At 42.0% G+C, this 23,827-nt stretch overlaps 1 protein-coding gene across 6 annotated transcripts in view; it reads left to right on the top strand.

Annotated features, from left to right (window-relative positions):
* TDRD12 (tudor domain containing 12) overlaps positions 1-23,827 on the top strand; it is a 387,684-nt gene that overhangs the window by 62,899 nt on the left and 300,958 nt on the right. For 5 of the 6 annotated variants that reach the window (XM_029608406.1, XM_029608409.1, XM_029608410.1 and 2 more), the window contains exons 8-9: positions 9,554-9,773; positions 12,765-12,794. In XM_029608406.1, coding sequence (XP_029464266.1) covers positions 9,554-9,773; positions 12,765-12,794 — 250 coding nt within the window. The remainder of the gene's footprint in view (positions 1-9,553; positions 9,774-12,764; positions 12,795-23,827) is intronic. The other variant, XM_029608411.1, reaches the window with a different exon arrangement.

Raw genomic sequence — 23,827 nt, 5'->3', positions numbered from 1 at the left:
ATTGCGTCATCCTTGTCCGTCCTGGAATCTCAATTGGGTTCTCTCCACCTTGTGCTCGTCTCCTTTTGTACCATTAAAACGGTCAACTCTCAAGGACCTTACGTTGAAGACAGTTTTCCTTGTCGCGATTACCTCGGCACGGCAAGTTTGAGTTGCAGGCGCTATCTTGTAGGGAGCCGTTCTTGCGGATCTCGGATTCAGGGGTCTCCTTAGGACGGTCCCCTCCTTTTTGCCAAAAGTCGTGTCGGCGTTTCATTTGAATCAGTCTATCGAGCTCCCCGCTCTTTCGGTCGGGGAGCCGTCGGAGCCAAAGTGAAGGAATTACGGAAGCTGGATGTGCGGAGGGTCCTCCTCCGCTATCTGGAGGTCACTAACCCTTTCAGGGTGACAGATCACCTCTTTGTTCTGTACTCCGGTCCGAAGAGAGGTGGTGCGGCTTCCCGGACTACGATCGCCCGTTGGCTTAAGGAGGCCATTGGCTCAGTGTACGTAGTGCGGGGAAAGCCTGTTCCCGTGGGTCTCCGGGCTCACTCGACACGATCACATGCTGCTTCGTGGGCGGAATCTTCTCAGGTGTCGCCTCAAGAGATTTGCAGGGTGGCTACTTGGAAGTCGTTGCATACCTTTACTAGACATTACCAGTTGGATGTTCAGGCTGCTGATTCCGGGGGTTTTGGAGAGAGGGTACTCCGAGCGGGACTCTCTAGGACCCACCCTCGGTAATTTGGCTCTGGTACATCCCAGGTGTGCTGGACTGATCCTGGTACGTACAGGGAAAGGAAAATTAGTTTCTTACCTGATAATTTTCGTTCCTGTAGTACCAAGGATCAGTCCAGGATCCCGCCCGTGTTTGCTACTCTGAAGTAACGAAGAGTCCGCTCGTTTGTTTACCTAATCTGATTACTTGTTTCGCTCCCTCTGTTGGGGAGTTCTGTTCCAGTTGGGGGGTTTGGATTGTTCCCCGTTGAGAATAGGTTATCTAGTTAGTTTACTTGTCCTTTTCTACTTTGACATTGCGTAAGACTGAGGGGCTGTGTGAGGCACATTGCTATATATGGCTGAGTCCGACAGATCTTGCTCTGTCTCCATCTACTGGTGCGGAGTCAAAACCCAGGTGTGCTGGACTGATCCTTGGTACTACAGGAACGAAAATTATCAGGTAAGAAACTAATTTTCCTTTACCTGAGTAAGTGGGCTTTTGAAAATTCCTGTAATTTATGCCATTAACTTGTTCAGAGGATTTGCCCTCATAAGCACACTTTATGTGAGCAAATGGATTTTGAAAATACAATAGTAGTTACATTTACACATGTAAATACTTTTGAAAATTAACCCTTTGTCTGGACAACTTCAACATTTGGAAATGGGTAACTTCCCTAATTTTTCTTCTAGCTGTATTCCAGGAAACTAGAATCGGAATTAGACAGCTTAAGTCATCAATTGCAACAACATGAATGATTGCTACATAGCACAGGAGCTTTTTAAACTTTGGGCACACTACAAATAGATGTTTCTCAGTGACAGGATTCTCACATACTGTCCATACTGTCCATAAGTCTATTACCACTATCTACAAAGCCATCCATCACCATGCTCCACTCAACCTACAAATCCCACTCAGAAAACATACCTCTCCAGACCCATCAGAGAGGCTTACAAAGAATCACTACTTGTACCACACACCAAAACCTCTCAACATATAACCTTTAGAGACCGGACCTTCTCCACAGCAGGTCCATCGCTATGGAACTCCTTCCCACCAGATCTGCGACAGGAACCTTGCCTTCTAACATTCAGAAAAAGGCTTAAGACGTTGTTTAAGCAAGCCTTTCCAGACCCCAACCACAGTCAGACATTCCTAGAACATTGTACACAATTGCTCTTTCTGTTAAATTCCTCTCGCCTTTTCTTCTGCTCTCAGTTTTGAACATCCTTGTTTTATTGTAACTTCAGTGTTTTCCGCACCTGTTATAGTTTCATTTTATTATATCTTCATTTTACACCCCCTGTTAAATGTAAACCAGCATGATGTGATCCATATCGTGAATGCCAGTATAGAAAAACACTAAATAAATAAATATTGCTTCAGGAGACCAGCAAGGGGTAGATTGGCTAAGGACGCTTTCTCAATTCAGTGGAATCTTGGGCTTCTCTCCAGTTCTGCTCCTTTCGAGGTTTATTCAAAAACTGAGACAGGAAGGAGGACAAATGATTTTGATAGCCCCTTTTTGGCCTTAACTGGTTTTCCAGGCTCCAATGCCTATCCAGTCAACCACCAATAAGACTGAAAATATTTCACCCCTTATCACACAGTGTGATGGGAATCTATTACATACCAGCTTTCAGTCTTCAGCTCTGACAGCTTGGCTGTTGAAAGTCACCTAATTTCATCCATCCTGTTGCCTACTGGAGTGAAGAAAATTCTTCTTGCTTCAAGGAAGTACTCTATCAAAACATCTTTCAACTTTAAATGAAAAAGACTTTCTATTTAGTGCTCAAAAGTCAAATGAGACCCCTTTAAGTGTCATGTTCCTCTTTTACTGAGCATCTACTAAGACTTTCCAATTCCAGTTTGAAAATTGACTTGAGTTCACTTTAGTGTCATAGCAGCTTACCATGAGAATTCAGAATGTTCCTTTTCCCACCAGCCTACAGTTGCCAAATTTCTGAAAGGTTACACACACTTGAAACATCTACCGTATTTTCCGGCGTATAAGACGACTTTTTAACCCAAGAAAATATTCTCAAAAGTCGGGGGTCGTCTTATACGCCGGGCACACCTGCTCTCTGACCAGTTTCTCTCAATCACACACACATGCTCTCAATCAAATGCATTCTCTCACTTACACACAGGCTGGCTGCTTCTCTCTCTCTCTCTCTCACTTCCACCCCCACCCCCGAGCACAAATAGTAGCTGCATCACCTCCTCCTCCAGCCCCCGCAGGCCAAGAAAAAAGAAACCCATCGGCCGCGGGAGGCTCACGCTGCTGTCTCCTTTCCCGATTACCAGCTCCTTCGACTGCTCGGGGCCAATGCTGCTATCTTTTCATGCGGCACTGCTTTCTCCTTCCCGCGCACCGCACTGCCGTTGCCGCTGGGCTAAAAGCACGTTCAAGCCCAGCGGGAACGGCAGTGCGGTGCAAAACAAAAAAAAAGCTGTGGCATCCGCGGCTGGCCTTGTCTTCTTCCCGCCCCCCCCCTTGAACCGGAACAGGAAGTGATGCACGGGAAGAAAGAGCCGTGCCGCGTGAAAAAATTGCAGCGGCGCAGCAGCAGCGGCCCCCGAGCAGTCGAAGGAGCTGGTAATCGGGAAAGGAGACAGCAGCGTGAGCCTCCCGCGGCCGATGGGTTTCTTCTTTCTTGGCCTGCGGGGGCTGGAGGAGGAAGCTGCTGCAGCTACTATTTGTGCTGGGGGGGGGGGGGCGTGGAAGTGAGAGAGAGAGAGAAGCAGCCACCCTGCCTGTGTGTAAGTGAGAGAGAGAGAGAGAAGCAGCCAGCCTGTGTGTAAGGGAGAGAGAGAGAGAGAGAGAGAGAGAAGCAGCCAGCCTGTGTGTAAGGGAGAGAGAGAGAGAAGCAGCCAGCCTGTGTGTAAGGGGAGAGAGAGAGAGAGAGAGAGAGAAGCAGCCAGCCTGTGTGTAAGTGAGAGAGAGAGAGAGAGAGAGAGAGAGAAGCAGCCAGCCTGTGTGTAAGTGAGAGAGAGAGAGAAGCAGCCACCCTGCCTGTGTGTAAGTGAGAGAGAGAAGCAGCCAGCCTGTGTGTAAGTGAGAGAGAGAGAGAAGCAGCCAGCCTGTGTGTAAGTGAGAGAGAGAGAGAGAGAGAAGCAGCCAGCCTGTGTGTAAGTGAGAGAATGCATTTGATTGAGAGCATGTGTGTGATTGACAGAAACTGGTCAGCGAGCTCATGTGTGTGAGAGACAATGAAAGTGACTGCTCAGAGAGATGACTGATGTGTATGTGAGTGTGAGAGAGAAAAAGCATGGAAGTGAGAAATCTGGGTATGTGAGAAAGCATGGGAGTAAGAAGCCTGATTATGTGAGAGAGAGCATGGGAGCGGGAGGACTGGCTGTGTGTGTGTGTGTGTGTGTGCGCATGCATGAGAGAGAGACTGGTTGATAAGGTGACGGTGTGTGTGAGAGAAAGAGACTGCTGTGTGTGAATGTGAGAGAAAGAATGTGATTCAGGGAATGAGAAGCCTGTGCACGTGGAGAGTGAGCATGGAAATGAGAGAGAGACTGGTGTGTGTGTGTGTGTGAGACAGAGAAAGTGATTATGAGAGTGAGAAGCCCGTATATGTACGGTAAGCAGAACACGGGAGTGGGAAGCCTGTGTGTGTGTATGGCATGAGAGAAACTGTTCAGGAAGGTGTCTGGTGTGTGTGTCAAAGACTGTTTGGGAAATGACTGGTGCGTGAGAGACAGAAACTGGTCATGGGGGCATGACTGGTATGGTGTGTGTGTGAGAGACATGGGCCCTAAGGAAGAGGAAGAGGAATAGGAGAGCTGCTGGAGGGGGTAAGGAAAGGTGGCTTTTTAAGTTTATTTTTCTTGATTGACTGCCATTTTAATTATTTAATATTATGTGATGTGTCTGCTTTTTTGAAATATTTTATTGGTGTTTGGAGAATGTTTAATAGTTTTTATGAGTTTTTAATTGTTGGATGTTATTCTGTTCATAGCTGTTTTGAAACATTTATTCTGCTTATTAGTATAGTTTTACAATTATTTATGTGTGGGGATCTATAGCTGCTTGCTAGTTCTGTTTTCCTAATAAGAGGTATATTGGTTTTTAGGGCCTGATATACGGTATTTGTAGTGTTGCCTTTTCATAGATAGGGTTGCTCCTGTTTGAGTGTAAAATTATTTTTTTTCTTAAAAATATGTATAAAAAAGGGGGGGTCGTCTTATACGCCCAGTCGTCTTATACACCGGAAAATACGGTAATAAAATATCCTTGAGTACCTCCTGTAACTTGGAATCTTAATTTAGTCTTGCCAGCTCATGAAACAATAGTTAAAGCCTTGGTAACAGCAGGACTAAAATTCCTTTCTTCGAAAACTTTTGTTTTCGATAGTAGTTACTTCAGCTCTAAGAGTAAGTGAGTTTACAAGCATTAGTGTCATATTCTATTTGCAAAGGATGCAGTCCCACAGAATCCTTGCAACTGTTTGTCTCTCTTAATCCAATCAAATATGGTTTTTCAGTTATAAAGAGACTTCTTTCTACTTGTATCTTTGATTGCATCAATTACTGCTACAATCAAGCAAGGCTGCACCTTCAAAATAGAGGCCTATCAGGTTAGGGCTACAGTAACTTCTTTAGTACACCTATATTCTGCTTTCATAGAAGATATATGGAGAGCTGCTACATGGTCTCTTATCCATGCCTTCACTGCTCACTACTGCCTAGAGACTGTTTTGTTTCAAAACAGCAGCTTATATAATTCCTTCGATTCTACCCTCCATCCTCTGGCAATATAGATGAGTTGCAATGATCTACTACTGACATGCAAAAGTAACAAACTAATCAAATGCAGCCTTCTGCTTGGGAGTCTCCATTTACGTGACTGATTCATTTTTTCCCATGGAGAAGCAGGATAAGTTGCTTACCTGTAACAGGGGTTCTCCATAGACAGGAGAAATCAGCCACCCAGTTCCTCCCATCTCCCCATTTAGAGTTGAAGCTTAGCTTGCTATTAAGTCAGAGGAAACTCTGACAAGTGCATGGGGAGGGTCCATGCATGTTCAGAAAGACCTAGGTATTTATGACCTCTGAGAGAGCTTTTAGTCTTGGGCTGTCAGATAATGTCACTCATTTGTATGGCTGGTTTATCCTGCTATCTATGGAGAGCTCTGTTTTACATAAGGAAAGCTATATATTCTGTCTTTGAATACATAGGAAACATAGAAATGATGGCAGAAGAAGACCAAACGGCCCATCCAGTCTGCCCAGCAAGCCTTCACACTCCTTTTTTTTTTCTCCTCTCTCATATTTATCTGTTACTCTTGGTCCTTAGTTACCTTTTGGTTCTGTATTCCTTCCACCCCTGCCATAATGCAGAGAGCAGTGTTGGAACTGCATCTAAGTGAATATTTAGCTTAATTAGTTAGGGATAGTAACTGCTGCAATAAGCAAGCTATACCCATGCTTGTTTACCCAGTCTATGTAATTCAGTCCTTGTTGGTTGTTGTCTGTATATAGATCCACTTTTCTTCATTCCCCCTGTCATTGAAGCAGAGAGCTATGCTGGATATGCGTAAAGTATCAGACTTTCTCCCTTGCTGTTGAAGCAGAGAGCTATGCTGGATAGACATTGAAAGTGAAGTATCAGGCTTATTTGGTTAGGAGTAGTAACCGCCGTAACCAGCAAGCTACTCCCCTCATTTTTTGTGAATGGAAATCCTTTTTTTTTTTTTTCCCACGTAACCTCTTGCCGTTGAAGCTTAGAGCAATGTTGGAGTCGCATTAACTGTGTGTATGTTTATTGAATAAGGGTATTATCTCCAGGTAGTAACTGTCATTGGTATTATCTCCAGGTAGTAGCCGTCATTGCCGTGAGCCACCCATTCTTCGTACACATCCTCTAGACTTTATAGATCCACAGTGATTATCCCACACCCCTTTGAAGTCCTTCATAGTTCTGGTCTTCACCACTTCCTTCGGAAGGGCATTCCAGGCATCCACCACCCTCTCCGTGAAGAAATACTTCCTGATATTGATTCTGAATCTTCCTCCCTGAAACTTTAAATTGTGACCCCTGGTTCTGCTGATTTTTTTCCGACGGAAAAGGTTTGTCGTTATCTTTGGGTCATTAAAACCTTTCAAGTATCTGAAACTCTGTATCATATCACCTCTGCTCCTCCTTTCCTCCAGGGTGTACATATTTAGATTCTTCAATCTCTCCTCATAAGACATTTGATGAAGACCCTCCACCTTTTTGGTCATCCTTCTCTGTACCGCCTCCATCCTGTCTCTGTCCCTTTGTAGATACGGTCTTCAGAACTGAGCACAGTACTCCAGGTGAGGCCTCACCAAGGACCTGTACAAGGGGATAATCACTTCCCTTTTCTTACTCTATATTCCTCTCTCTATGCAACCCAGCATTCTTCTGGCTTTAGCTATCGCCTTGTCACATTGTTTCGCCGACTTCAGATCATGAGAAACTATCACCCCTAGGTCTCTCTCCTGCTCCGTGCACATCATCCCTTCACCCCCCCCATCGAATACAGTTCTTTCGTATTTCAACACTCCATATGCATGACTTTGCACTTCTTGGCATTGAATCTCAGCTGCCATATCTTCGACCACTCTTCCAGTTTCCTTAAATCCCGTCTCGTTCTCTTCATTCCTTCCGGTGTGTCCACTCTGTTGCAGATCTTAGTGTCATCCGCAAACAGACAAACCTTGTCTTCTATCTCGTCCGCTATGTCGCTCACATAGATATTGAACAGGACCAGTCCCAACACCGATCCTTGCAGCACTCCACTTAACACTGCTCTCTCTTCAGAGTAAGTTCCATTTATCATCACACATTGTTGTCTGTCCGTCAACCAGTTTGCAATCCAGGCCACCACCTCGGCACTCACTCCTAAGCTTCTCATTTTATTCACCAGCCTCCTGTGCGGGACCCTATTAAAAGCCTTGCTGAAATCCAAGTAGATGACATCAAGCGCTCTTCCTTGATCCAATTCCCTAGTCACCCAGTCGAAAAAGTCAATCAGATTTGTCTGACAAGATCTTTCCCTGATGAATCCATGCTGCCTCTGGTCCAGCAATTCATCAGACTGTATATAGTTCACTATTCTTTCTTTCAGCAGCGACTCCATCACTTTAACCACCACTGAGGTGAGGCTAACCGGCCTGTAGTTTCCAGCCTCCTCTCTGCTCCCACTCTTGTGAAGCGGGACCACCACCGCTCTTCTCCAATCACTCGGCACTGTCCAGTAAGATTTGTCTGTGAAGTAGAACTGAACTCCCACTCTCCTAGGGGCCTGTTTTTGTTGGTTTCCAGAGTTATCCTTTTGTTAATGTCTTCAATGTTCTTCCACAAGAAAAACATTCTCTATGCCAAAAACATATTGGGGTAGATTTTAAAAGGGTGCGCGTGCTACCCAGCGCGCACACATACACCCAATTTTATAACTTGCACACGCAAGGGGGTGCACCTTATGGGCGCCGAGCCAAGCTGCCTTCCCCTGTTCCCTTCCCCCTTAACCTCCCCCCCACCCCCAATTCTTACCTTTTGTGCCTGCCTCTAGGCAGGCGCAAGTTGCGCGCGCCGGCAGCCTGCCGGCAAGCGATCCTTCAATACAGCAGCAATGGTCCCCGCCCCCAGACTGTCCCTTTAGTAAAGCCCCTGGACTTGCACGTGTCCCAGGGCTTTACGCGCCTCGCCTGGCCTTTTTAAAATAGGCCCGGTGCATGTAAACCCCCCCCCACACACACACACACACACACGCGTAACCCTTTTAAAATCCGGCCCATAGTATTGTGTTCTGCCCATTGGAAAGACCAGAATGCCCTTTTTATGTGAAGACCTCAATGTAACTGACGTATTTGAATGTACCTGTTATATTTGCCTCTCCCCACTTCTCCTGTGGGGGATACTTACTAGATGAGACTTAAGAACCTAAATCTGTATGCCTGATAGGAAAAACAAGGGAATAATGAGGATATTCAAATATCTCATATGTATAAATAATGGACAAGAAGTAAACCAATTTCAGTGGAAGGAAAATTCTAGAACAAGGTGTCAAAATATGAGACTCGAAGGCAGACTTAGAAGTAGCATTAGAAAATATTTCTTCACAGAAGGATGGATAGATGCATGGGATAACCTCCCTGTGGAAATGATGGAGACAAACAGAAGTGGAATTTGTTTGAATGGGTTAAACTCAGAGGATCCTTTATTTACAAAGGAGGGAAGGGAAAGACCAAGAATAATTGAGTTCCAAGATAATTAATAGGAATTAAATTTGAGCTTATTAAATGAGCCTTATGGTTGTTGTCTGTTGTCATATTCTCTAGTGACTTACAGGTATTTGTTGTCTACCAGAAATATAATAAGCCACACTGTCCATTTGTCTCCCCATTTTGAGGTTGTTCTTGATCCACTTTTTTTTTTTTTTTAAAGTGAAGTTATACAATCAGCTCAGGAGCAGTATGTCTAGTGTGTTGGATACCCTCACAAATGTTCAAAAGTTTATCTAGGAAAACTAGAAGAATTCTCTGATTCTGTATTGGTGATGTAGGTTACTTGACCCATCATTGTCACTCATTTGTACTTAAGTTATTAGAGAACATTAAATACAAAAAAACGTATTCACACATGACAGCGATAGTAAATTCCATATTCAGTGGATTATTTTCAAGTAGAAATCTGTTTAGGGCTCTTTGAAGCTTTGCTTAAAATTGTCATTTGTCAGAGGACATTTTGTCAGGTGAGGAATTAACATCCAGTGTTGAAAAAAAAGTCTGATTTCTTAAATACCTGAACTTTGTTGAACTCTTATAGTCTATAGTCATACTGAATTGAGAAAAATGCATCATCTTTTATAGATATGTATTAATGATGAGCTTGTAACCAAAAACTATGCTCGATTTGTGATGCTCCCTGAAACTGAAAATGTTAGTTCTGCAAGAACCACAACAGAAAGCAATGTCGAAAATACTCAGATGGCATCAAATTCTGTGACAGCACAGAGGGATGAAATAAAGAATTCTGTACTGGCTTTGTGGCCCTCATTGCATGGAAAAGTATTTAAACAGCTTGCATCAGGTTAGTATGACCAAAGGTAAAACCAACTTTTTCAAGACGCACACAACACTGTCACAAAGTCGCAGATAAAATTGCAGAGCAGCATAGACAAGATTTGTTATTTTAGACAGCAGGTTAAATCTGATCTATTAGATTGCAATATATAATGCATCAATTGAGTGATTTTTCAATTTTAAGGGATCCTGACAGATTTGTAAAAATAATTGACTAGCATTTTTACAGATATAGTTCAGCAGCAAATATGAAAGTTAGACTGCTGTAGGTCACGAGGAACTGGCTTAACAGACTGAACCAGCACTTTTTGTTTGTTACTGCGTATGTCTGAATTGCTATACCACAGAGAGAAAGTCAAGGAAAAAAAAATTATTCGGGCAAAAAATACGTTTTTGTGCATTTTTCCTCAGAATATGCACATTTTAAATTCAATTTTCAATTCAAACTGTGTGCAAGAATTAGATCATTCTCTTTGGTTTTTACTTTGATCATCTGTGGTGTAGTAACAAAGACCAGTATTGATGATCCACTGGTAGATAGCTTTTGCCGAACATGGCTGTTTGAATTTACAGGGGTTTCCTTATTTCAAATACTGCATCATTTAATACTGTTGCTAGTTTTTAGGCATATTTCATCAATTAAAAATGTCTATTACTGTCCACAGCAGGGACACTCTCTGTGGATACTGTCCACAGCAGGGACACTCTCTGTGGATACATAAAGTTTGATAGACTCTTACTAAGCTTCAAACACTTTACAAATTGCAACTAAACCTACCCCTATCCCCCCGAAAGGGGGGATAGGGGTAGGTCATCCTTAAATTTGCAGGAGTTGGTGGAAACCAGCATCAAACTATGAGACAGCAAAATGCAACTTCTAGAAGCATTCACTTCTCCAGATTTGTTTAGAATTGTGTGTTAATATTGTAGTCAACTCCAATCACCCTTGTTGTCCTATGTCCTTTACCTGATATCTCCTATGGTCCATCGATAATTTTTATCTTGTATATTTAAAGGGTAAGGAGATCTGTTGCGTTCAGTATTGGCAAAGGCAAAAAGTAGTGAAGGTAGTGAACATACTGGGTATGTGCCGCAGCTCAGCTTACATAGTTTCAGCTGTTATTTCAAAATCAGTACCTTAGACATTTAGACCACTTTCAACTATCCCTAGAATTTTGAGCCAAAACCAAATTCATGAACACAGTAAATGACAAAGGCCAAAATGGTCCATCCAGTCTTCCCAGCAAGCTGTTCAGGGTTGTAATTTCAGCTCTGCACAGTTTACTTCCATGATTTTTGTTTTAAGTATTCCAAACATAAATAATCCATTCCCAGGCTGTTAAATGCTGCCTTAGCAGCAACTGATAGGATTGTAGAGTACAACTTTACCAGCAGTGGCTGAACTCACATTATCCACAGAAATGTCTACCTGGTATGAAACTAGTTTAGTATCTATGTATGAGGCACTGCAACACCCTCTGGAATTTCTCTGTCAGTATTTTTGTGGCAACCTTGGTATCTGCATTAAGTAAAGAAATAATCCTGTAAAATACATATGAATCCTCATGCTTCCTTTTTTTAGGAACTGAAGTGATAGTGGCTTGATACATAGACCTAGGTAGCAAATGAATCCACAAAACCCCCTGAAAAAGTATGACCAAAAATGGTAAGATGTCCCTTAGGGATTTCTAGAAATTAATGTTGTTTCTTTATCAGGTGAATAGCATTCACACCTTCCGTAGATTGCATTCCTGGAATAATTATCCCCCTCAGGCAACTTGGGTAGGGAAGACTCTTTCCAGTAATCATATAGAGAAGATTCAGATGCATTTGAAGATTACGACGACTTTATAAAGGAGTAAAACCATCTCTGTTCTAATATTTTTTTAGACCCTTGCAATATTTGAGCACTAAAACATTTCCAAGCCTCTTTTCTTTGTCATAATATTTATATTTGGTCATCTTCATAATAAATTCTGATTTCTGAAGCACAATAATCAACTTGCCCCTAGTCATTCATGAATGGTTTTTAGAGAGCTTTTTATGTTTTAGCCTCACCTTTGAAAATACTGTTTATCAGAATTATTCCATTTCCCACCACAGTTTTGGAGGAGATGCTGCACATTTTTTTTATCCTTTGCATGTCTGTAATTATAAAACAAAAGGTTGATTTTTGGAATATGACAAGCAGCTTGCTGATATGTCAGTGCATGTCTGGTTGTTAGTGAATGGTAAGTTAGGAAGAGGTGTACCTGAAGGGACTGGATGACTGCATGAAGGTTGAGCCAAGACCAGTTAACCCAGGTCTAACTTTGGAGCAGGCACAGGGTAAGGAACTTAGGAGAGAGCCCTGGAAAAGGCTGCAGGCCTGGATGTGGTGCAGGAACAAGCAGAGGTTCTGAAGGATGTATCCCAAGAATCAGTTGTACCAGCAAATATGTGTCTCTGTGGCTTTCCTTATCTGCTATCGCTAATTAGGGTACACCCTATGCTGAATCAGTGGAATCTTCTGACTGCTTGTTTGCCTGGAAAAGGGGTGGGGTGTAAAATATCCACTGTCATTTCTTTGTCTTTCTATCTCTTGTGGCTCCTCTGGCTTCCATACCTCTTCCTTCTAGGGATGCTAGTTCAACCCCTGACTATCATGACAGAAGAACATGTAGCAAAAATGACAGAACTTTTGTAGTACCTTTTATACACAGAATTCCACTTCCTTCAAAAATCTAAGTCCTTTCTTACTTCAGTTCTCTGAGCCTTAGTTATCAACATGTCTACATTGAGCTACGTGACATAAGTCATCAGCCACTGATACTGAATTTATGGGACAAAAGCTAAACGATTAAGTAAACCATTGAAGAAATATTTATTATTGGGAGCCTATACATTAGCTGGGGGTCATACTTCAGTAGCTGATGGTGTATCGGCCCACTTTATGATGTACAGCACGATTTTCTAATACAATATTTTTTAATCAGTATGACTATCCTTTCCTTTTTAGAAGCACACAAAGCTGGAACAAGATCAAAAGGTACATTCATCTAAGACTGTACAGATGTGTGGGTGGTTGGGTTCTTATAGACCTTGCAATGTCTGCCTGACCAGTATGAGACTCTGCCATTGCAACTACCCTATCATAGAAACATAGAAATGACGGTAGAAGAAGACCAAACGGCCCAGTTTGCTACCAGTCTGCCCAGTAAGCTTTCACACTTTTTTTTTCTTCTCATACTTATCTGTTACTCTTGGCCCTTATTAGTAACTTTTTGGTTCTAGTTACCTTTCACCCCTGCCATTGATGTAGAAAGCAGTGCTGGAGCTGCATCTAAGTGAAGTATCTAGCTTAATTGGTTAGGGGTAGTAATTGTTGCAATAAGCAAGCTACTCCCACGCTTATTTGTTTACCCAGCTTGTGCCATTCAGTCCTTGTTAGTTGTTGTCTGAATATAATTCCTCTCTTCTTTATTCCCCCCTGCCGTTGAAGCAGCGAGTTGCGCTGGATATGTATTCCAAGTGAAGTATCAGGCTTAATTGATTCGGGGTAGTAACCGCCGTAACAAGCAAGCTACAGCCATAATTATTTGTTTACCCAGACTATGTAATTCAGTCCTTGTTGATTGTTGCCTGAAAATAAATCCTCTTTTCCTCTTTCCCCCCTGCTGTTGAAGCAGAGAGCTAAGCTAGATATGCATTGAAAGTGAAGTATCAGACTTATTTGGTTTGGGGTAGTAACCGCCGCAACAAGCAAGCTACTTCCCAGTTTTTTGTGAATGCCAAACCTTTTTACCACATTTCATCTTGCCGTTGAAGTATAGAGCAATGCTGGAGTCGCATTGACAGTATGTTTATTGAATAAGGGTATTAATCTCCAGGGGTAGCTGTCATTCCCACAAGCTACCCCCATGCCTCTTCGCTTCATTCACATCCTCTAGACTTTATGGATCCACAGAATTTATCCCACACCCCTTTGGAAGTCCTTCACAGTTTTGGTCTTCACCACTTCGGAAGGGCGTTCCAGGCATCCACCACCCTCACTCAAATCATGCCAAAGTAAAGCAACCTACCTCTCGTCATTTTGTTTGTGATAGGTCACAGACAGGTGGAAGGATACAATCTCTGCATAAGGCGTTCTTGCTATACTTTGTACAAGAGTGTGTAAAAACTGAACCAATTGTCCATGCAGCAGGGTTCTGCCACTGGAAATGTGGGTTTACTTTAGACGCTCTATATCCATATTCTTCATACTTTAAAAAATCCAAATTCTTGCTGCATTTGTTTAGAATATTAATACCTCTTATACTAAGTGATGCCAGCTTTAGATCACCACTTATAAGTGGTTGTACTCATTTTTGCATTGGTCTTAGATCTAGAAGGAAAAAAATATAATGATCTAGCTAAGAAACCAGCTTCTGATGCTAATAGTGGCCATTTTGAGTACCACTCAGTAGCTCTCGCATTAAATGAGAAAACTGTCATCTGTTTCCTGATTTCAGTTGGTCAGTCATATCCTAATATTTGAATATAGAAGACAAGAATCACTGATAAGTTTAAGAAATTAAATATTTTAACACCATAGATCTGAAAGATGTAAGGGAGTCACTCATGTAGGCCAGCTGGCTAACAAAAGATCAGTAACTACTGGAGAGAAAGCAAGAGTGCAAAACTAAAATGAAAGACTTACAAAGAAAATTCATATGCAAGTAAATAACATGTGTGTAACCTAACAAAGAGAGGAAGGAAGCTGACTTGCGTAGTAGGTGGATCTTTGGGCTGAGGTGGGGTTGATGCAATCCGTAGGCGAGGGCCTACATGTCCCCACCGTCAGCAGGCGGAGTGGGCTGAAGCTGGAGGCCACTGGAGCTTCATCTATACCAGCCCACTTTCCCTAGGGTTAAGCCTTCGGGTGCCGGGGCCGGCAGGCTGGCCTCAAGGTTGGGTATCAGTAGCTGGTTCAGCCCAGAGACAGCAACCAGCAGGTGGCGTGATCCTATCCCGGACAGGATGCGGAACGGAAACCAAGCACCACAGGGAACAGGAGGATACCGAAGGTGCCTGAGCAAAGGGAGGCCGAAGCCTTTATAGTCCGTGTCCAGAGGATAGGGACAGAGGCATCACTGTTGAACTGGATTAGAAGCTGCACTTGGAAGGTGTAGCAAGCAATGTGGAACTCTGGACTCGAGAGTCTGAGGCAAAGTCGTACGTAGCAAAGTTCAAGGCACGGAGAAAACAAGCATGGTCTGGCGTAGCAATGGTCAAGGCACGGAGAAGGCAGGCGTGGTCAGGCTTGGAGAAGGAGGCGAAGTCAGACGAAGCAGTGGTCAAATCCAGGACATCAAACATGGGACGAACAGTGGAACAGGAACCAGAAACTTGGAGAATCAGGAACACGAACAAACAAGTACTGCAGCAACGAGCACTCGGAAACCAGGAACAGGAGACCAAGACCTGTCGCAAAGGCAACGTTGAGGAGCGTGGCCTGAGTATTTATGAGCTGAAGGATCTGACGTCAGCATCCGGGTCCACGGCCAGGTTCCCGCCGCGGGCCCTTTAAATCATTCACTGATGCGCGCGGCACTGCCGGCGTCTCTCCGAGAAACCCGCGGAGAGGTCAGAGGAGTGGAGGCATTAAGGCTGGAGGTCCCGGGAAGCGGAGCAGGGCCGGAGGTGGTGGCGTGAGTCTGAGGTCGAGACTGGCAGCCCACTGCCACCAGCGATGAGGAGCTGGAGCCTGAAGCCTGTGCAGAGAGGTGAGAGGACCACACCGCGGGGCTGCTGCGGGCGGCGAGCGTAACACTGACAAGGCCTGAAACAGGCTACTGATGGAGCCAGTATTTAACAGATTCTGGGCATGCCTGGGACTTTTGAGGGCAGTGTAGGAAAAGGGTTGAAAGTTCAGATAAAAACATGAGTGATGCGGAGCTGGTGTATAGTTGAGCTTGGCAGTTTATATGCTTAACTACCCAAAGTGGAAGAATTGTATCTAGGGAGACTAGGTGGACCAGTTTTGATCTTTTTCTGTTCATTTACTATTACTATGAGCTATAACAAATCACATCTAATGATCAGTCTAGTTGGGGGTGTGCAATTCTGGACAGGAGCATCCAAAACTTGTCAATTTTGGCTATGTTGTGCAGGTTAACTATTTTAAAAGACAAATCAATTGGCTCCAATCTACGCACAAAACTCTTGTGCTCATAAGGACCAGTTGCCCCAAAAATGACTGGGCCATGATAACTACACTCATTTGAGCCACAGGGGAAAAAAGGCAGATCATCACATCTGGCACAGTGGCTACACTATGGGTCCTAAGCATATCTTCAGGGTAAGGGCAGCAGGTCACAAAGAGCATTTTTGCACTTTATTTATTTTATTTATTTTAGAATTTTTCCAAGGTGCTAAATTGTTTTAGAAGCTATTATTCCTATTTTTTTTTCCATTATGACTCACTATTTTAATTACTGAACTATTTTATTATATACTGCTTCAGTGTTTGCTTCATGTATTTTTTATTACCATATTTATTATATTACCCTATAAAAATTATGTGCCTGTATGTAAACCGTTGTGATGGTATATAACTTAATGACGGTATAGAGAATATTTTAAATAAATAAATATAAACTTAGTTTTGTACACTGATGTTTTTTAAAGGATCTGTGGGAAACAATTCATTAAAAGCTAACTACTGATGTTCAGACAAATTTTAGATAAGCAGCACATTCATTCAAAAGATCAGTAGAAGAAGCACTCATTTCATTTCCAGCACAAAAGTTCAACATACAGTTAACACCACACAAGTTCTGGCCCAATCCAGGGGAAGTCAGCAGTGCTGTTGAAATAAAGCAGGATGCCTAGTTTTTAATGTGATAGTTCCCTTAAATATACGGTAAAAAATACCACTTGGCTAGATATGAAGTGTTCCTCTTTGGGGAAAATTTGATTAGGGGCTTTTTTTTTTGTTTTGCTCTGCTCCAGTGTAAAGTCTCACTGCCCCACTTTGTGTGATTGCAGAGGTGAGAGTCAGGTTACAGGGAGTCTGACATCTTTGCCAGACAAAATAGTTTCTACCATCATAAAGAACAAAATTTCTGAAAATATAGATAAGCATAGTTTAATGGGGCAAAGCCAGCATGGATTTAGCCAAGGGAAGTCTTGCTCACAAATTTGCTACATTTTTTGAGGATGTAAATAAACATATGGATAAAGGTGTGCTAGTTGGATTTCCAAAAAGCATTTGACAAAGTCCCTCATGAGAGATTTCTTAGGAAATTAGAAAGTCAAGGGATAGGTAGCAGTGTCCTATTGTGGATTGCTAACTGATTAAAAGATGGAAAACAGAGAGTAGGGCTAAATGGTAAACTTTCCTAATGGAAAAAAGCGAATAATGGTGTGCCCCATGGATTTGTTCTGGGACCGATGCTTTTTAATATATTTATAAATGACCTGAAAATGGGAACAACAAGTGAGGTGATCAAATTTGCCGATGACAAAATTATTCAAAGTTGTCAGATCATGAGGATTGTGAGAAATTGCAAGAGGACATTGCAAAACTGGGAGACTGGGCATGCAAATAGCAAATGAAATTTAATGTAGACAAGTGCAAAGTGATGCACTTAGGGAAGAGTAACCCAAATTATAGCTACAAAATCAAGGTTCCACGTGAGGAGACACCACTCAGGAAAAGGATCTAGGTGTCATTGTTGAAAATATTCTGTTCAGTGTGCAGCAGCAGCCAAGAAAGCAAATAGAATGCTAGAGATTATTAGGAAAGGAATGGAGAATATAACAGAGAATTTCATAATGCCTCTGTATCACTCCATGGTGCGACTTCATCTTGAATATTGTGTTCAGTTCTGGTCTCTACATCTCAAGAAGGATAGAGCAGAATTAGAAAAGGTACAGTGAAGGGCAACCAAGATGATAAACGGGGTGGAATAATTCCCCTATGGAAGAAAGTTTGAAGAGGTTAAGATTCTTCGGCTTGGAGAAGAGATGGCTGAGGCTTATAAAATATGTGGAATGGAACGAATAAACTTTATCAGTTTATTCTTTCAAAAAGTACAAAGACCAGGGAACACACAATGAAGTAACTGGGTAATACATTTAAAAGTAATAAGAGAAAATACTTTTTTACTCAGTCTATAATTGAGCTCTGGAATTCGTTGCCAGAGGATGTGGTGAAAGCTGTTAGTATAGCTGCATTTAAAAAAGGTTTGGACAAATTCCTAGAGGGAAAAGTCTATTAACAATTATTAAAGTAGAGTTGTAGAAATCATTGCTTATTCTTGGGATAAGCAGCTTGGAATCTATCTACCCCTTAGGAGCCTGCCAGGTACTTGTGACCTGGCTTGGCCACTGTTGAAAACAGGATACTGGGCTTGATGGACCCTTGGTCTGACCCAGTATGGCAAGCTGTATGTTCCTCTGAGGGGCGAAAGGGCTGTTGGGGATCAACGTGCACACCAGCTCAAACAAGGTATTGTCTTCGCCACTCCCAAGCACATTATACAGAAACCTTTGGACAAAGGTAATGGCATGCACTATTCCTTTGTAGGGACCTTTTTCAGTGCCTAAATTAGGTTTTTGATGGCTGGCCTTCATATCATTGCGCTTGAAGGTTGTCCTTAATTTGGTTAAATAGTTGGACCTGCATTTTTACTCCAACACAGCAGGACGTAAAGAGCAAGTTTATTGTTTAGCTTATTGAGCCTCTCGTTCTTCAGCTTCACTAGCAAAAAGTCAGTTTTGTATCTCCATACTTTTAAAAATCTGCCAGAAGTTTTTCCATTACTTTACAGTCCACAGTACCAAAGGTTGACTATTTCTAACTATGCCATTCTCATCTGCCTGTCTTCCCCCCCCCCCCCCCCCCCCCCCCCCCCCCAAAAAAAATCAGGGATTTGGGTGACGTTCATTCTGCTCTGCATTGTTTTAGGAGCAACAGTGGGTTAAAAGCAAGATTATTCACAATACATTCTTCCCAATGAATCCAGTGTATTTGGAAGCATTTAACAGCTGTCTGATTAGCTTATTTTGTGGTGAAGATTGCACTACTATCACAAGATGTTTGCTTTTGGCGCCTTGGCAGCTCCAAGAGTATTCACAAATGTCTAGCACTAGTGACTACACAGCTTCATCAGCAGGGTAGTCTGTATATTCCTAAACTGGTTTAATGGAACAAAGTCAGCATGGCTTTACCTAAGGCAAGTCTTGCCTCACAAATCTGCTTCACTATTTTTGAAGGGGTTAATAAACATGTGGATAAAGGTGGAACCGGAAGATGTAATGTTCTTGGATTTTCAGAAGGCGTTTGACAAAGTTCCTCATGAGAGGCTTCTAGGAAAAGTAAAAAGTCATGGTACAGGTGGCAATGTCCTTTCGTGGATTACAAACTGGCTAAAAGACAGGAAACAGAGAATAGGATTAAATGGACAATTTTCTCAGTGGAGAAGGGAGTGGGTAGTGGAGTGCCTCAGGGATCTGTATTGGGACCCTTACTTTTCAATATATTCATAAATGATCTGGAAAGAAATACGATGAGTGAGGTAATCAAATTTGCAGATGATACAAAATTGTTCAGAGTAGTTAAATCACAAGCAGATTGTGATAAATTGCAGGAAGACCTTGTGAGACTGGAAAATTGGACATCGAAATGGCAGATGAAATTTAATGTGGATAAGTGCAAGGTGATGCATATAGGGAAAAATACCCCATGCTATAGTTACACAATGTTAGGTTCCATATTAGGTGCTACCACCCAAGAAAGAGATCTAGGCGTCATAGTGGATAACACATTGAAATCGTCTGTTTAGTATGCTGTGGCAGTCAAAAAAGCAAACAGAATGTTGGGAATTATTAGAAAGGGAATGGGTGAATAAAACAGAAAATGTCATAATGCCTCTGTATTGCTCCATGGTGAGACCGCACCTTGAATACTGTGTACAATTCTGGTCGCCGCATCTCAAAAAAGATATAATTGTGATGGAGAAGGTACAGAGAAGGGCGACCAAAATGATAAGGGGAATGGAACAGCTCCCCTATGAAGAAAGACTAAAGAGATTAGGACTTTTCAGCTTGGAGAAGAGACAGCTGAGGGGGGATATGATAGAGGCATTTAAAATCATGAGAGGTCTAGAACGGGTGGATGTGAATTGGTTATTTAGTCTTTCAGATAATAGACTAGGAGGCACTCCATGAAGTTAGCATGGGGCACATTTAACACTAATTGGAGAAAGTTCTTTTTCACTCAATGCACAATTAAACTCTGGAATTTGTTGCCAGAGGATATGGTTAGTGCAGTTAGTATAGCTGTGTTTAAGAAAGGATTGGATAAGTTCTTGGAGGAGAAGTCCATTACCTGCTATTAATTAAGTTGACTTAGAAAATAGCCACTGCTATTACTAGCAACAGTAACATGGAATAGACTTAGTTTTTGGGTACTTGCCAGGTTCTTATGGCCTGGATTGGCCACTGTTGGAAACAGGATGCTGGGCTTGATGGACCCTTGGTCTGACCCAGTATGGCATGTTCTTATGATCTTAACCTGATTTGTGATTGGTCCAGTTTTCGACTGGAGTTCATGAATTCTTCAGAACAACCATTCAGTTTCTCCAATCCCTGGGTTTTTCCATATACTAGCAGGATGAAGTGCTGCCACATAAATTGTCATCCGAAAGCGCCGACACAGAATATGCTCTCCCCATGCTCAGAAAGATCCAGAAGTGTTTTCTGAGCATGCTTGAGTGTTCCCACACAGCCACCACTGTTTAGAATCTCCTCACTCAAGATTTTTCCATTGAAGCATATGACCAGGTTTTTTTTTTTTTTGTTCTCCCTCCCATTGTGATTTTTTTCTCTGCCAAATTTTGTCATTATTTTCTATTTTTTTTTGCCCTCGGTCAAACAGTTCCCCCCCCCCCCCTTTTTTTCTCCCCTTTTCCTCTTCTAATTCATGTGGATCTTCATGCTTGGGTGCTTCCCATGACTTAAGTAACTGTCCTGCATTTGGGAGAATGTCCCCTGGAGCTGACTTCAGAAAGTTAAAACTCAAAATGAGATATTAAGTGAGAGAAGTCAGTATCGCAGGAGAGACCAGATCCTAGAAAGAAAAGTAGATCACAGTCTCCTAAGTGCCAAGACTGCCATTCTTTTTGTTTTGAGCATAAAAGCATTTTCTATAGCACAGAGGTCCTCTGTGCCATGCAACATTGCACCAAAGCAGTCAGCACAATCAACCTCACGTCTTGTGCCAAAGAGAACTGGATAGGAAGCAGGGAGCCCATACCAAAGGGATTAGAGCCATCAATCTCTAGTTCTGCACTGAAACATTTGGTACCATCAACATCATTTATCTGTGCGCCAAAGATTTATTTACTTGTATTAGTGCCAGAGTGAGACTAATCATCCATTTTTGCTCTGATAGCCTATAATCACCCATTTTTACAAAAAAAGTGGCTAGAATTCATACAGAACTACATGAAGAACATTCCAAAGATGATTCCTGAATCTTCTCAGATAGATACTTTTACAAATATTGGCTACTGAAATAGAATCTCAATATCCTATTCCTCTGTACCAAGACCCACCAAAGCTTTAGTGAGAGAAATCCAAAACTTCATCAGTGTTTGGAACCTCTGTTAACACTCTCAGATTCCGATGAAGATTAATCACCTTTGTAGGGTTTTCAATTCATTCTGTAGAAGTTACACCAGGCTTACCTGAAGAACCTTATCTGGAATCTGCAAGAAGCACTACACCAGAAGATTCATAGTACACAGCTTTCTTACAGGAGATATCATAGAATGTCTTTCATTACAAGAGGATGAAGAACTCATTTTGGATTTTCCAGGAGTACTAACGTGTATAAACACTCCTAAACAGACTCCAGCTGTTCCATTTCAAGACCTTCAATTAAAAGTTTGGAAAACACTTATTTCAAAGTTTCTGGTAGCCAAGAAAATAGACTTATTTGAAAAGGTCTGGTTTCCTTATGAATCCCTAGTAATAGTCAGTGTTGAAAAAAAAAATAAACAAAGAAAAAAATAAATATTCAAATGCGCCTCCTGAAAAGGAACCAAAATTACTAGACATCATGAGTAAAAAAATGTTCCAGTCTTCTATGCTGCAAAGTAGGATTTTAGCCCATCAGTTCCAGATGGGTATAGCATATATACAAAATATTGCAGAAGATAAAACATCTGAGGATTTCTCACCTGGCATACAGCAAAATGTAACGTAGTTAACATAAATCACTGGTCAATACAAAATTGACAAAAAAATTATTGTAAATATATTCACATCAGTGGTACACATTAGTTAAGGAAATTGTGGTTAGTGGTGTAGAAGCAAGGACCCCAATACTGCCGTGTTTCGCATCAGGGCTGTGTCAGGGGGACCAGAAACTCCACATATCTTAAATGTGGTAGCTTTTCAATGCAAACAGGATTTGGGGGTGATTGTATATAAGGAAATGTACATTATAATTGTGTGGTGAAGTTCGTGGTAACATGAAAACCAAGACAGATGTATGGGTGCTTGTAGACAAAGCCGCAAGGCGGGCTCTTGCATCTGAAATAAGTGGTTTAGAATGGTGAGGTCAGGCACTTTTTGCTGTATTGGGGTCCTTGCTTCTATACCACTAACCACTATTTCCTTAACTAATGTGTACCACTGATGTGACTGTATTTACAATAATTTTTTTGTCAATTTTGTATTGACCAGTGATTTATGTTTGCCACGCATTAACTACGTTGCATTCGCTCTATATGTGTGTGCTGCTTACTCCGCCCTCTCTGTGATACAGCAAAATGTAACATGTCTTCTAAATGAAGCCAATGAGACACATGATTAAATTGATGTATGATGCATTTGATACTTCATGTTCATCTGCCCTAGCAATAGGAACAAGAAGGCTAGCATGACTTAAGGCATCAAGAATTAGGGGAAGACATTAAAAATAAGGTACCAGACGCTCCCTGTTCAGGAAACAGTATTGTAGATAAAGTAAAAAACAGTGAATATCATAAAGGATCCCATTTTTCAACATTACAAACTAACAGCATCCACAGTTGACCAGAATATATACTATGAGATACTAGCCTCAGTTCTGTACAAAACAATGCTACTACTCTAGGAGAAGATACCAGCATTCACTACAGAGGCAGCATTCATCTCAGCAGCAAACTTAACCTCAGCAATCTCAAAGCAAGCCACGCCTAAGAGAAAAGTCCCATCAAAAAATCTAACCAACAATGATCATGTGATGCGGTCAGTTTGGTGGGGCGCTCTCACTAGAGTCTGGGTGCCATCCCTGTTATCACTTTTCTCTTCCTTTATCGACTGGACTGCAAACTGCTTGCCAATTTTGAGAAGGTGAATAGTCTATGGACAGATTTTGTTATAAGAGAAGATAGCGAAATGATCACAAAGCTGAAAAAAAAAAAAAAAAAAAAGGAAGAGCAAAACGGCTGAAAACAAAATCGTGCATCGGAGGGAATCCTGTAGTTTATACTCGATGGATGAGGCAGTGGTTGTTATGCCGACTTGAGCAGTAGTAGCCACACTTGAATGTAAATTCAAAATTATTAACAGCGGAGCTGAAGGGATTGATGATGGAGTTTGCAAAGCCATTTAGATGCTGCAGAAGGGAGAATTTCGGTATTAGAAGACAACACTAATTCCCCTTGGGTAAAATCACTACGCTGGAAAAGACTCTTCAAGCCACGGAATGTAAGTTAGATGACTTAGAGAACCAAACAAGGAGAAATAATCTGAGATTTGTTGTCTTAACAGACTCCATCCCATATGAGGAACTATTTGCATACATTAAAGACCTGGATACCCCAAGAACTGCAACTAGCAGAGTTCAAGGGTAAAATAATAATTGAAAGGTCATATCGTATAGGCCTAAAAACATTGAAGGGGGCGAAACCATGAGTGGTGATAGCTCGCTTTCTGAACTTTGCTCAAACATTGGCAGTATACATAAAGAAAAAAGGTGAAAGACCTTCAATACAAGAACATTAAAGTTTTTAATCTTTGAAGATTTCTCAAGCCAAGTTTCGG

The sequence above is a fragment of the Rhinatrema bivittatum genome, chromosome 7, assembly GCF_901001135.1.
Source record: "Rhinatrema bivittatum chromosome 7, aRhiBiv1.1, whole genome shotgun sequence".
In the NCBI taxonomy this organism is placed as follows: domain Eukaryota; kingdom Metazoa; phylum Chordata; class Amphibia; order Gymnophiona; family Rhinatrematidae; genus Rhinatrema; species Rhinatrema bivittatum.
Note: the sequence above shows the minus strand (reverse complement) of the source record. Positions and strands in the feature narration are given on the sequence as shown.